Source organism: Microtus ochrogaster, chromosome 1, assembly GCF_000317375.1.
Source record: "Microtus ochrogaster isolate Prairie Vole_2 chromosome 1, MicOch1.0, whole genome shotgun sequence".
NCBI classification, from domain to species: Eukaryota; Metazoa; Chordata; class Mammalia; order Rodentia; family Cricetidae; genus Microtus; species Microtus ochrogaster.
In genome coordinates, this window is record NC_022009.1 from 4,049,561 (window position 1) to 4,064,447 (window position 14,887).

Below are 14,887 nucleotides of genomic sequence, written 5' to 3' on the forward strand. Positions count from 1 at the left end.
AGCTTTGGAGCCTGTCCTGGAACTCCCTTTGTAGACCAGGCTGGCCTCTAACTCACAGAGATCCGCCTGCCTCTGCCTCCCGAGTGCTGGGATTACAGGAGTGCGCCACCACCGCCTGGCTAGGTTTCTTTTTTAAATTTTATTTTCCAATTATCTTGGCATTTTACACAACATCTGTTGATGCTTCCTAAGATTATTTTGCCTCTTCTAAGCTGCAGGGCTCTTTTTCTCTCTGTCCATAATCTTTTTGTGCTTATTCTTTGAAAATTCCATACTTTATACATAGTCTTCAAGATAGGTAGAAACTTCTCTCGTCTCTTCTTTTCCTCTTATTTTTTTTATTTAAGCATGCTTAATTTTTCTGTCCGATATTAAATCACTGCTTATATATCTCCTTAAAAAGGATCTATTCTAACTAAATTATCAAAAGTCAGCTTTCCTTATGTTAGTTTTCTTTTTATTTTATGTGTGTGTGTGTTCATATGTACATGTGCATGCATGTCCATATGTGTGTGTTTCTTCTTGTGCTCAAACATGGAACCCAGGGGAGGATGGCAAGCATCTCCCTCTACTATCTTCCTCCTTAATCCTTGCATCAGTACTTGTCACTGAACCTGCTGGGGTATAGTGGCTCTGCGGCCCCAGGGCTCCTCTGCTCTCCCTCTGCCCCCATGGTAGTGGGTTGTAATAGTGTACACATAGTCACACCCAGCTTGTATTTTTAATAAGATACTGGGGCCCAGATGGAGGTCCTTGGGCTTTTATAGGAAGCGCTCTTAGCCACTGTATCATCTTTCCAGCTTCAGATTCATTGTAATCGGCCTGTTTTCTTTGTTTTTGTTTTGTTTTATCTTTCTGCCCCCACTAAACTATAAACTATAAAATATGTGCCTGCAGTGCCTAGGCCTATTTTCACCATAGTTGATCACTAACTGAATGCCTCCTCTGGAATTTACTCAGCTGTCTGTTGATGTGGTATGGTAGGTAGCTCACAGTCATGATCCCAGCACTTACAGGGCTACCACAGGAATAGTGCCTCTAGTTATTGAGGCCACCCTGGGTTTTATAGTGAGATCCAGGCTAATCTGAGCTACAATGAGACTGTCTCAAAAAATGAGAAAGAGAGAGAGATTGATTGATTGATTGATTATGGGACAACAACAAGAAAATTCTTGAATGAATGAAATATAAATATTGCTGGGTTTTGTACATGCCTTTAGTTCCAGCACTGAGGAAGTAGAAGCAGGCAGATCTCCATGAGTCTGAGGCAAATCTGGTCTATGTATTAAGTTCCAGGCCAGCCAGAGCTACACAGTAAGACCCTGACTCAAATAAATGAAGAATAATAAATGAAAGCCTTGGTTTTATTAAATGGTTGCAGACTGTAGTGCATTGATCCATGGACCTTACAGTAAATAGAGCGGGTGTATTTGGCACTATGGCAGGACGTAGGTACAAAGGTGATGGAGATGTGGTTCTTGCTTTGCAAAATTATTTTATCATTTTATGTGTGTGAATGCTTTGTCTCCTTTTATGCCCGACCCCCGGAACTGTCATCACTAGGCAGTTGTGAGCTGTCCTGTTAGTGCTGGGAATTGAACCTGGGTCCTTTGGAAGAACAGACAAAACTCTTAACCTCTGAGCTATCTCTCCAGACCCTAAGCTGTGGTTCTTGCCCCAGAGTATTTTTTGAGTTAAACTAAGTCAGAATTCCTTTCATTTTGTTTTCTGTTTGTGAGACAGTCTCACTTTGTAGCTTGCGAAGGTTATTACAAAGGCCAGGTGGACCTTAGCCTTGAGATGCTGTCAAGCACACAGTTGCATCCCCCGGGGCCAGGATTTTGTCTTTCTCGTTAACTGCTGATCACAGCGTCAGTGCTATGGTCTTCTGATACAGTGGTTTTAAGTTCCCCTGTAAGTGGGGGAAATTTACCCCAGAAAGGTATTACATCAGCTATGTATTTTATTTATCATTGTATCATTATGTTTTTGATGCAGGGTCTTCTGAGCAGGCTAGCTTCAGATTTAAAACTCAGTGTGCTATCTAAATTATACCCATACTTCTGATTCCACATAGGCCGTGCAACAGGTGATTACCAACCTCCTGATCGGGAAGGTGGAGCTTCGTTCCGAAGACTCTCCGGATATTTTGCCTTACTCTCATGAAAGGCGAGTAGAGAAGCTCGTTGTTCCCCTGGGGGAAGAACTTGGAGCCATCCAAAAGACGTACATCCGGGTAAGCCGTTTTCTTCAGGTTGGAGTTCTGATAAATGAACCAGGGATGGAATTATTTTAGTTAGAATATAGCAGGGTGTATATACAGTATTTCATTTCGTATAATTATGAAGTTGAAAAACATCTCTGAAATTGAAAGTTGGGGTCAATCAGCCCTATTTTTATATGCACTAAACCATTTTTTAATTTGCAAAATGGACCATTTGTAAAACAGATTAATGGCCTTAAGCTGGATGTGGTGGTGCTGGGTGACACTGTTTGCCTAATGAACATGTATTTAAATAACTCTGGGACTTTTCCCCCCTCTTTAGTGAGACAGAGTCTGACTATGTACCCTAGGCTGGACTTGTGAACCTCTTGCCTCATCCTCTTGAATATTAAGATTACAGGAATTGCCAGGTGGTGTTGGTACATGCCTTTAATCCCAGCACTCAGGAGGCAGAGGCAGGTGGATCTCTGTGAGTTCGAGGCCAGCCTGATCTACAAGAGCTACTTCCAGGACAGGCAGCAAAAACTACAGAGGAATCCTGTCTTGAAAATCTTAAAAAAAAAAAAAATTAAGATTACAGGAATTGTGGGAAGTCCCTGCAGGCTGTATAGTCTACAGGGTAATGATCCAGATGATGAAATTAAGATTACAGGAATTGTGGGAAGTCCCTGCAGGCTGTATAGTCTACAGGGTAATGATCCAGATGATGAAAGAATGAAACACGGTTCAGCCTGATTTTAGGTTAACTGGTTCTAGGCTAAGACTTCTAGAGTCTGACATCAGCTCGTTTACTTTTGCCATGTTTAAGCACAGCACAGTCTTGGAATAAAGTTTCCAGGTAACAATTAATGCAGTCCCATGAGTACAGCAACGCTTAAGGCATGTTTGCATTGAAGCTCTTTGCAAAGTTCATATGGCTGCATCTGTAAGATGGGTTCTTGTTGACAGAGAAGCAGTGCTCAAGATAAGGGTCCATGGCATTGATTCTCAGCCTGTAGGTTTGACCCCTTGAGGTTTCAGATCAGATTATATACCTTCCAGTTCATAAGAGTAGCAACATTACAGTTACGAAGTAGCAACAGGATAATTTTATGGTTGCAGAGTCACCAACATGAAGAACAGTGTTGAAGGTTGCAGCATTAGAAAGGTTGAGAACCACTGCTCTAGGGAGAGTGACTGACCGTTTTCCCTGTGGGGGTCAGTCAGGCCTGGCCCCAAGACGACGTACAAGTCACTTAGGCTGTTATAAAGTACAAATGACATCTCTCGCGAGGATGAGTTTTATGGACTACAAGTAATGCTCAAGGTTTTAGGGGGGAAAGGTCTGAGGAAAGTAAAACATAAATTCTGGGAGATACGGGCTCATCAGACAGCAAAGGATCAGGCTTTTCCCAGCTTTTCTGGAGGACAGCTAGGTGTCTTCTCCCTTTGGAGGGATCAGCTGTGTGTTTAACTTCTCCTGGCTTCTCTAGTGTTTATCTATGTGACAAGGACCTTTTTGTCCTCTACAAAGAATGTGGTAGAGAGAGAGAGAGGAGATAAATACATAAATACATCCTGCTCAATCTGTATAGTGTGACTTATGTGTGTATGTCTTCAGGGCTGGCCATCTGGTGCTGGATAACCCTGGGGAAGATTATTTCTGCTGCTCTCAGCATTCCTTAGTTGCCTGGAGTTCTTTGTCTAGGGTTGGGGCCTAGTGAGATGAATATTTATATACTGATTTTTCAAGGCAAGAGTTTTACTATGTAGCCTTAAGTGTCCTGGAACGTGGTCTGTAGTCCAGGCTGGTTTTGAACTCAGATCTGCCTGCCTCTGCTAGGACTAATGGTGCTGGGATTAAAGGTGTGCCACTACACCCGGCTTGATTGTATATTTTTTTGAGTGAACCTTTGAATTTCAATATGCATTGGTGTATATAAGCACGCAATATATAATGCACACATGTGTTGGTGTATGTAAGCACGCAATATATAATTCACACATGCATTGGTGTATATAAACACACAGTATGAAATGCACACGTGTGTCTGTGTATATAAGAGCATTGCCTGCAAACTGTGGCTCTGAGTTTTCACAAAATGAACTTATCCACTATACAGCCAGACGTTTCTTTTTGTATTTGAGACAAGGTCTCTTCCTGTAGCCCTAACTGTCCTAGAACTTGATGTGTAGGCCAGGCTTGCCTGTAACTCACTGAGATCTGCCTGCTTCTGCCTCTGGGTGCTGGCAGAAGTTTGCTTATAATATTCTTATAATATGGTTCTCAAATAGAAGTGATTTTCTCACCAGATGTTGTCTGGCAATGTCTTGACACATCGTTGTTTTAACTGGGAGGGGGACAGAGGAGAAAGGGTAGCGAGTGCTGCTCCCAGTGTATAGGGACCAGAAAGTGACTAGCATCCTGCAGTGGACACATGAGCCACCTCACTAAGAGGAATTGTCTGGCCCCGTTCTGCATACCAGTATTGTAGCCACTGAGAGACTGCTGGAGTTTGACTTGAGGCAGTTCTGTCTGTCTTCATAATCAGTCTCACAGGAGAGAACTATGTTTTCAAACTTTCATCCTCATGGATTAAGATGGTTTCCGTGTTTTCCCACTTTGGGGTAAAGTTTCCCTTTCCTCAAATTTGGGTTAGCCCTGATTTAGAAATAAGCTATTCAGCCAGGGACGGTCGCACGCAACCTTAGTCCCAGCATTCGGGAGGCAAAAGCAGGCAGACCTCTGTGAGTCTGAGGCCAACTTATTCTAACATGTTTGGAGCCAGCCAGGGCTATGCAGTGAAAATTTTGTCCAAGAGGGAGGGAGGGGAGGAAGGAAGGAAACAAAGAAATAGGGTTGGGGGTGTTGTTCGGTGGTAGAGCACTTGCCTGTCTGGCTTGTGCAAGACTTTGAATTCAACTCCAAGTGCTGAAAGGGAAATGAAAAGAAATAAATATAGTGTGAAATTATACTTGAATATAATTAAATATATGCTTCTGCTAATTCTTAGGTAGATAGTGCCTATATATAAATGCCAGTGCTGTGGAATTTTGACATCTTTTGTGCTTATTTAAAAGTTAATTTCTTGGTATATTAAATAAAAAACTTTTAATATATGACAAAGTCATTGCATTTGAAAAAGGCTTTAAAAGTCAGCTTGAACAAACTTTCTTTTAAATTTGCAGATTTTGGAAACATTTGCCAGTTGTTTGATTCAGAGAAATGTTTTGATGAAAAGAGATATTCCCAATCTAACAAAATACCAGATAATTCTCGCAAGAGATCAATTTAGGAAGAACCCATCCCCAAATATTGTGGTACGTATTTTATTTTGGTTGTGAGCCTAGCCTTTAACGGCTGAGCCATCTCTCCAGCCCATGTGGTACGTATTTTAAAACAAATTTTGTGACTGATTAGATCTTTACTGAGTGCCTGATAAATGTAAGTGATAAATTCTTAGGTTTATAGTAATTAGTTCAATAAGAATTTGCATACCATTTATTGCAAGTATAAAGTTCATGTTTGTAATTCTTATACTTTGGAAGCTGAGGTGAGAGAATTGCTGAGATCAAGAACAGCTTTAAAAAAAAAAAGTAGCCGGGCGATGGTGGCGCACGCCTTTAATCCCAGCACTCGGGAGGCAGAGGCAGGCGGATCTCTGTGAGTTCGAGGCCAGCCTGGTCTACAAAGGGAGTTCCAGGACAGGCTCCAAAGCCACAGAGAAACACTGTCTCGAAAAACCAAAAAAAAAAAAAAAAGTAGCAGAGGCAAGGAGATGACTCAGCAGCTGTTAGCGGCACTTGCCTGTTGGGAGCAGTGAGACCCCAGATCCTGATTTCTTGTAATCCCCTGATCTGAGTGCCTACAGCTGCTCTGAGCATGAGACCTTCAGGATTTCCTGATGGCAGGAGAGTGGTTTCTGGTGGGTTTGGCTGGGGCTTGGCTATCTCTATATAATCTGCGCCTGAACACAATAAAGGGGGCATTCATGGGGAATTCAAGGATGACCCGTGTCGCTGTCTCTCTGTCTGTGAGTGTCTGTGTATTTTAACCTCCAGCCCCCTTTGCCCGAAGCTCGCGAACTGAGTTCTAGCACAGACACAGGGGCGCGGTGTGCAACAATTGGAGGTCTCCACTGTGATTTCAGCACTTGCCACCAAGCCTGAGACCTCAGTTCAGTTGTGGAGACCCGTGTGATGGAAGCAGGGCTGTTGTCTGGCTTCCTTGTGTGCCACAAATAGTCTTCTAGTTTCTCATTAAAACTTTAGGCCACAACATTTGGTTCAATTCTTTTCGTGTTGTTGGTTTGTTTGTTTATTTTCAAGACAGAGTTTCCTTGTTTAGAATTAGCTCTGTAGACCAGGCTGGCCTCAAACTCACAGAGATCCTCCTGCCTCAGCATCCTAGGTGCTGGGATTAAAGGTGTACGCCACTACTGCCTTGAAATTTAGTTCAATTCTTTTATTTATTATTAATTTATTTATTTGGTTTTTTTCAAGACAGGGTTTGGTTTCTCTGTAGCTTTGGAGCCTGTCCTGGAATTAGCTCTTGTAGACCAGGCTGGTCTTGAACTCACAGAGATCCGCCTGCCTCTGCCTCAAAGTGCTGGGATTAAAGGCGTGCACCACCACCGCCTGGCTAGTCCAGTTCTTGATACCAGAAGTCGTGGGAAGCATTCTAACAAGCTTCTTTGAAAAAAAAAAAAAGGAAAGAAAATTACACTTATTTATTGTTTGCTTATATATTTGCTTATTAATTGATTTTGTGTGTGTGTATGTGTTCCCGTATATGTGTATGCGCACGTGTATGTCAGGGCGTGTGTGGAGACCAGAGGAGAACGTGTGAGAGGAAGTTCTCTTCTACTGTGTAGGTTTAGGGTTTGAACTCAGGCATTAGTCTTCATGGCAAGCGCCCTTAGCTGCTGGGCCACAATGCTGCTGGCCCACATGCTTCTTGTTTAATCTTACTAGGAAAATAATGGATGGGTAGGAAAATTTCTATCAGACTATGTCTAAAGTCAGAAGAGACGTTCACCATACAAACAGGCAATTGAAAGAGAACAGAAACTGATGCGGCCGAGACAGGGGTTGGAGGACATTAATGTAAATGTGACCACATGGGACCAGTTTGTAATGTTATGGCAAGAAGCGAGGCGATTGAGTTGGATGTGGTAACTGGCGCTCATAATTTCATTGCTGGGGAGGTTGAGGCAGGAAGATCGCGGGGTTTCTCAGAGTTCTGAGGCAGCCCAGGCTACAGCTGCGGAGCCCTGGCTCAAACAAAGTAGGTAACTGGAAGGAAGAAAGGGAAGAAGGGTGGGAAAGAGGAAGGAAGAAATAATGTCTTGGTCAGCTATAGGAAAGTAAGTCTCAGTGAGCTTCCAAAGCCCCTACAGATGTCCCTCTTCATTTCTGTAAAGTGGCCATAGCAGGACCTGTCACTGCGGTGCTAAGATTGAACAAGTTTGTACAGGAGTAGGCTTAGAGCAGTGCCTGACATCCAGTGTGACCGTGATGCCATGTTTTCTTGGCATTCAACACTCTAAATATCTGTCCTAATTGGCTGGCACATATCTGCAATCCCAGTACTTCGTAGACAAAGGCAGGAGGATTGCCTTGAGTTTGAAGCCAGATTGGCCTATATACTGAGTTCCAGGCCAGCTTGAGTCCACATAGCATGAGCCTGTGATACACTCATGTGCACACGTGGACGTACACACACACACACACAGATTAACAAAACAAAATATTTGTCTTTCATGAAGCTTAGTCTATTCAGCTGTTCTCCATTTCCATCATATCTCGTATATATTTGCTTGGTGCTTGACCTGTGATAGATAATTATTGATGGCTTTGAAAGAACACGTGAACCTATATATTGCAAATAATTTACCTATGAAGATAAGTGATAAATACTGATTTTCTTTTTTTAAGGGACAAGCTTACTTCTACAGCCCCATCCTGAAACATGACCCTCAGCAGAACCATCCAGTTATAACCAGTGTAAAGGGCTGGTTACTCTTGTCCTTTGAACCTGTGAGACAGTAACAACGGCATGGAGGGTGTATCTTCATTTTCTTCTCTGGTTAAATTTATCATGTTTCTTTTAGGGAATTCAAGGCGTAATTGAGGGAGAGTTTGCCACCTGTATCAGTTTGTATCATGGGTATGAGTTACTGCAGCAAATGGGAATGCGATCCTTATATTTCTTCCTTTCTGGAATCATGGATGGGACCAAAGGTAAGTTAAAAGAAATTATTTTAAAGAAACAGTGAAATGTGTTACTCTGGTTCTAGGTGGTGAGCAGTTTGACTCAACTTAAACTTGAGTTAACCTTTTTTTTTTTTTTCATATAATATATTCTGATCACTGTTTCCTCTCCTTCATCTTCTCCCATATTCTCCTCACTGATCCAACCCCACTCATTCTTTCTCTTTAGAAAACAAACAGGCAAAAAAAAAAAAAAAAGAATAAACGTTAAATTAAAAAAAAAACCAAAAAGAATGAGAAACACATATACACACAAAACCAAAACTCATAAAAATACAAAATTAGAAGCTATAAACAATCAAAAGACCAGTAAGGCAAAAAAAAAAAAAAAAAACCCTACAATTTGAGATAAAAAAATCTCCAAAAATACTTTTAAGTTCATTTTGTGATGGTCATCTATTGGTAGGCATAGGGTATACCCAGTGAGACTCCATTGGAGAAAGTTAATTTTTGCTTTGCAAGCTGTTGTCAGTTAGAAGTTGCCTCTAGGCTAGGGGTGGGAGCTTGTGTCCACTTCCTCCCTCAGGGGAGGGTTTTGATGACAACATTTCATTTAGGACTGACTATTCCAAGGCCTTTGTTTCTCCTCATGTTGTTCAGCTGTGGGTCTCACTGTTAGTTCCCATCTACTGCAAGAGGAAGCTTCTCTGATGAAGGTATACCAGAGTGTTCTTAGGGATCATTATATCACTATGTAACTAGAGCTAACTTTAAATACTTTGTTTTTAAAAGCCATGGTGTAGTCTGTCTCACCTGGTCCCACAGCCGTTCAGTCCCAAAGAAACACACAGAGGCTTATATTAAACTGTTTGGCCTATTAGCTCAGGCTTATTATTAACTAGCTCTTACAGCTTAAATTAACCCATAATTCTTGTCTATGTTTAGCCATGTGGCTTGGTACCTTTTCTCAGTAAGGCATTCTCATTTTGCTTCCTTTGCGTCATTCTGGTGGCTACAGACTGAACCTTTCCCCTTCCCAGAGTTGCCCTAGTCTCATTGGCCCTCCTATACTATCAGCGTTTATTAAACTTATACAAGTATTGTTTAAATTTGATAGCAGACAATGAGGACTACAGAGAACTCAAGAACAAGGGCAATAGGTTTTTGATCCTACTGCACGTGCTGGCTTTGGGGGGGCCTGGGCGGTTTGGATGCTCAACTTACTAAACCTGGATGGAGGTGGGCGGTCCTTGGACTTCCCACAGGTCAGGGAACCCTGATGGCTCTTCAAGCTGATGAGGGAGAGGGACTTAATCGGGGGAGGGGGAGGGAAATGGGAGGCGGTGGTGGGGAGGAGGCAGAAATCCTCAATAAATAAATAAAAAAAAAAACCCCAAAAAATAAATAAAATTGGGAACAAAAAAAAAAAAAACTTATACAAGTGACAAATCTTTACAGTGTACAAGAACATTATCCCACAGCACAATGGACTAATGTAATGAAGTTCATATTTCATTATTTTTGCCAGCTTGCTAGAAAATCATGCATTATAAATGTGGAACTAGGCCAGGCAGTGGTAACACATACTTTTAATCCCAGCACTTGAGAGGCAGAGGCTGGTGGATCTCAGAACTTAAGGCTGACCTGGTCCAGGATAGCCAGGGCTATACAGAGAAACCATCTCAAACAAACAAACAAACAAAACTGTTGAACTAGAGCAAATTATTGACTTTCATGTTAAAATTTGGTAATTTTTTCTTCATAGTTAAAATTTAATTTCTTTTTAATGAGCAATAAATGTCGACACCTTGGCTCTTGTTTATTTGCTAAACTTTTTCCTGCTTTCTAAAGGAATGACACGGGCAAAAAATGAGCTCGGCCGCAACGAGGACTTCATGCAGCTCTACAGTCGCCTGGAGAGTATGTTTGCCCACATGCAAGATCCTGCAGCCAGCAATGCTCTGGCCTTCCAGAAAGGTGCGGTGCTTCCCTGGGAAGGTGGTATTTGACTGAGTACCGTGATGGCTGCTTGGGAGGCCGAGGTAGGATCACAGTAGGTTCACGGCTGCCCAAGATTTTAAGCCAGCCTAGTCAGCATAGTAAGACCCCTTCAGAAAAAAATTAGCACTGTTTATATTTGTTCTCAATTAAGATTAGTGTGAAACTTCCCTATGTACACTCATCTTTGCTTCCTTCTTGTGCAGCAGTGCTTCTGTTAAGGAGGTTAGGGTATTAAGATTGATGAATATAAGTTTGTATAAGACTAATACACTAAGTAAATAACAAATATCAGTAGTAGTTACTGATGAAAATTCTCAGAACTACTTAACATTGAAATATGGTTAAACTAAAATATTTTTCCCCTTTTACTTTGCTGAGTCCATTTGAATTCTCTCTCAGAGTGAAATTTTCATGAAAATTGAAGTTGTTGTTTACACTTACATGCTATAAAGAGGGCACTCATATTTTACAGGCAAAAAATGAGGATTGTGTTTGGGGCCTCTTTTGAGGCAGGGTTCACTGAGGCTAATCTCAAAGTTCTAATTCTCCTGTTACCTTCCAAGTGCTGAGATTACAACTGTGTACTACCACACCGTCATTTATTTATTTAGTTTTGCTTTTCAAGTCCGGGTTTCTCTGTGTAGGCTTGGCTGTCCTGGAACTTGCTCTGTAGACCAGGCTGACCTCAAATTCACAGAAGATCTGCCTGCCTCTGCATCCTGAGTACTGGGATTGAAGGTGTGTGCCACCACTGCCTGGCTTGAAAATTTCAAGTTTTAATGTGTTTTTGTCTTTGTTTTAGATTTATTTTTTATTACTTTTAATTGTGTGTGTGCACGCGCATGTGCACGTGTGTATACGTGCATGTGCCTATACCTGTGGAGGCCAGAGATGTTGGACCCCCACTAAAGCTGGAGTTACAGGTGATGTGGGTGCTGGGAACTAATCTTAGGTCTGCAAGAGCAGTATGTTCTCTTACCCGCTGAGCCACCTCGCCAGCCCTAATGTGTGTTTTTAGAAAGAATTTATTCCATAATAAGATAATTACTGTGAGTTGTTCACAGTGGCGTACACTTTTGGTTCCCAGTACTCAAGAACAGAAGCAGGCAGAACTCCAGGGGTTAAAGATCATAACTGGTGGGGCTGGAGAGATGGCTCAGAGGTTAAGAGCATTGCCTGTTCTTCCAAAGGTCCTGAGTTCAATTCCCAGCAACCACATGGTGGCTCACAACCATCTATAATGGGATCTGGTGTCCTCTTCTGGCCTTCAGGCAAAATATTGCATAATTAATAAATAAATAAATAAATAAATAAATAAATAAATAAATAAATAAATATTTTAAAAAATCATAACTGGTATGGAAAAGAATATGAGAAAATGTTGGGTTTGTTTTTGTTTGTTGGTTTGTTTGAATTTTGTCCCTTTTCAGGAAATAAAGAGAAAACATTTTTCTATAGTCATCCAAAGTTAAAGAAACTGGAAGAAGTTATAATTGAACACTTCAGGTCATGGAATGGTAAGTAACAGTTTCAGGGCAAAGTAGTTATTGAAATAAAAACTAAAACTTGAGGGAGGAGGGTTCGAATTAATCTGGATAAAGATATTTAGAATTTCCGAGAAAGTATGGATGGTTAGGATGTAAAGGAATGATGGAATTTAAAAAATAAGGTTTTACATGAAAAGTTTAGCTTGGGGACAGCATAAGGGAAATAGAGAATCAAGCAGCCTCAGTAGGTTTGTTAACTGCTGTGGTTCTGGGTCACTGGGAGACACCAGGAGAGCAAGTGGCACGGCCAGGAAGTGTTGCTCTTCCTAGTTCATTCCACCCTCCCAAGCACCGAGACACTGCTGCGGTGCCCGAATGAACATCAGCTGCAGCGTACCGTCATCCCTGGTGAAGCTGGAGTGCTAGCAGGTTTGGAGCATCCTGGCTGCATTCACCAGGGCCTGTAGTGAAGATGGGGAAGGTTGATGCAGTCTGCTAGAGCTCTCCAGTGCTTCTGTCTGCGGGCTTTGTAAAGGGAGGTCGCATGCATGTTCTGGAATTGACAGACTAGTCAGGTATTGGCCCAGGTATGCAGTTGATTTCTTTCTTTTTTTTTTTTTTTTTTTTTTTTTTTCGAGACAGGGTTTCTCTGTGGTTTTGGAGCTTGTCCTGGAACTAGCTCTTGTAGACCAGGCTGGTCTCGAACTCACAGAGATCCGCCTGCCTCTGCCTCCTGAGAACTGGGATTAAAGGCATGCGCCACCACCGCCCGGCTGCAGTTGATTTCTTGATCATTATTTTATGATAACTAATGAGAAATAGGGAGTCCAAAATGTCCTAAATACTTTTTGAAATGATGCGTGAGTATGTAATTTCAGGTTTTTGCTTGCTAGAGGTTCCTCTCCAATGCTGTTTTGTTTTGTTTGGCTGTGGTCCTGGGGGTTAAACACAAGGCCCTGTACACGCTAGGAGATCCACACTGAACTGTTTTCTTAGTTTTAAATACTGTGTATTTTCTGTTGCACAGCTAAAAACACCGCTGAAACAAAGGGCCCTGAGACCCGAGTTATGATCTTCTCCTCGTTCCGAGACAGTGTGGAGGAAATTGCGGAAATGCTTTCCCGGCACCAGCCGCTCATCAGAGTGATGACATTTGTCGGCCACGCTTCGGGGAAAAACACAAAAGGCTTTACCCAGAAGGAGCAACTACAGGTAATTAATTATGAAGTTTGTAGGTAATAAAACGAAATTAGAATGGATTAGCTGTGTTAGAACCCATCTTATAATCGGTTACTTGAAGATAATTTTATAAGCAGGTCCTGGTGGTGCATGTCTTTAATCACAACACAGAGGAGACAAAGACAGGCATTCTCTGAGTTCAGGGCTAGCCTGGTTTACATAGCATGTTCCAGGCCAGCCAGAGCTACATAGCAAGATTGTCTCAAAAACAAAACAAAGCAAAACAAAGACAAAAACCCCAGCAACAACAAAAGAGATTACTTTATAATTAATATGCAAATAAAAATAAGCATGTTTTAAAAGATCAGGTAATGAGTTTTATATAGTTTTGAAACATTCATTCATTTAATTATTTTTGGTGTTTTTACATAGGAGTTCATGTAGTTGAGGCTGGCTCTGGCCTGCTGATGTTCCTGTCTCTACCCCCAAGTGTTAGGACTTCAGATGTATCCCTTACACCTGGCTAACGTTGAATGAGTCTATTCTTGTATCTCTAGCATGTGGCCCGTGTTTGCCTCTGGAGTGGTAGAGTTCTAGGAGTAATAGAATATTATTTTTAGTTTTTTTTTTTTATTTTGAAGTGTATGGAGGTATCAGGGGGTTGTGCATATGATCAAAGTAGAGGGCAAAAGTCAGTATCAGATGCCTTGAAGTTGGAAGTGGCTGTGAGCCAGCTTGATGTGGGTGCTGGAAACCAAACCTGGGTCTTCTGCAGGTGCTTTTCATTGTTGGACCGTTTCTCCAGCCCTTATTATTATTATTATTTTTTTTGGTTGGTTTTTCAAGACAGGGTTTCTCTGTAACTTTGGAGCCTGTCCTGGAACTAGCTCTTATAGACCAGGCTGGCCTCAAACTCACAGAGATCCGCCAGCCTCTGCCTCCCGAGTGCTGGGATTAAAGGCGTGCGCCATCAGCGCCTGGCAGTAACAGTAATAAAATAAAGGAATTAAGACTGTTCTTTCCATTTCATCAGTGCTCATGTCATCTTTTGTCTTATTTTGTCATTTTATGACTCCCCCTCCCCACTCCCATTTATCTGTATCCTTAATGCTTTAAAATCTAATTTTACCCTTTCAAGATGAGCAAGAATATAAGCAAAGTCTGTGACTCTGTGATAGTCCCATGCCGTGACTTTTGAGTTGCTTGTGTTTGAGGTGGTGAGACGGTTCCGTGACGGCGGGTATAACACGCTGGTTTCCACCTGTGTTGGGGAAGAAGGCTTGGATATAGGGGAAGTCGATCTTATCATATGCTTTGATGCCCAGAAGAGCCCAATCCGCCTCATACAGCGCATGGGCAGAACTGGCCGCAGGCGGCAAGGAAGGATCGTTGTTATCCTCGCGGAGGGCCGGGAAGAGCGCGTAAGTGGATTGTGTAAGCTTCACTGGCATGGACATTTGAGAAGTGACACAAAGATAACTGCCATTGTCTTTTAGGAATCCTTTAGCATTCAAAATTCAAGCACTATAGATAAATGTGGCTTATTTCTTCCTATTTTTATTAGATTCTTAATGTTTTTGCCTGATTATAAGAGTTTTTTGTTTTTTTTTTTTAGCAAAATTCACTTTCTTAATTTTTACTCATTTGAAGAAATTCATTTTGTTTTTTAGTGTAGCTCAAAGACACCTTCATTTCAACATCTCCTATCTACTACTTCATATTACTGGTTTCCTACACTCCTTCCTTCCTTCCTTCCTTCCTTCCTTCCTTCCTTCCTTCCTTCCTTCCTTCCTTCCTTCCTTCC

General features: G+C 41.8%; 1 protein-coding gene across 2 annotated transcripts in view; it reads left to right on the top strand.

The window, feature by feature from the left end:
- Window positions 1–14,887, top strand: part of Fancm (FA complementation group M) — a 47,598-nt gene that overhangs the window by 4,830 nt on the left and 27,881 nt on the right. For both annotated transcript variants that reach the window (XM_013346801.2, XM_026779202.1), the window contains exons 4-10: window positions 2,078–2,236; window positions 5,393–5,524; window positions 8,317–8,446; window positions 10,268–10,393; window positions 11,848–11,934; window positions 12,932–13,116; window positions 14,298–14,504. In XM_013346801.2, the coding sequence (XP_013202255.1) occupies window positions 2,078–2,236; window positions 5,393–5,524; window positions 8,317–8,446; window positions 10,268–10,393; window positions 11,848–11,934; window positions 12,932–13,116; window positions 14,298–14,504 (1,026 nt within the window). The remainder of the gene's footprint in view (window positions 1–2,077; window positions 2,237–5,392; window positions 5,525–8,316; window positions 8,447–10,267; window positions 10,394–11,847; window positions 11,935–12,931; window positions 13,117–14,297; window positions 14,505–14,887) is intronic.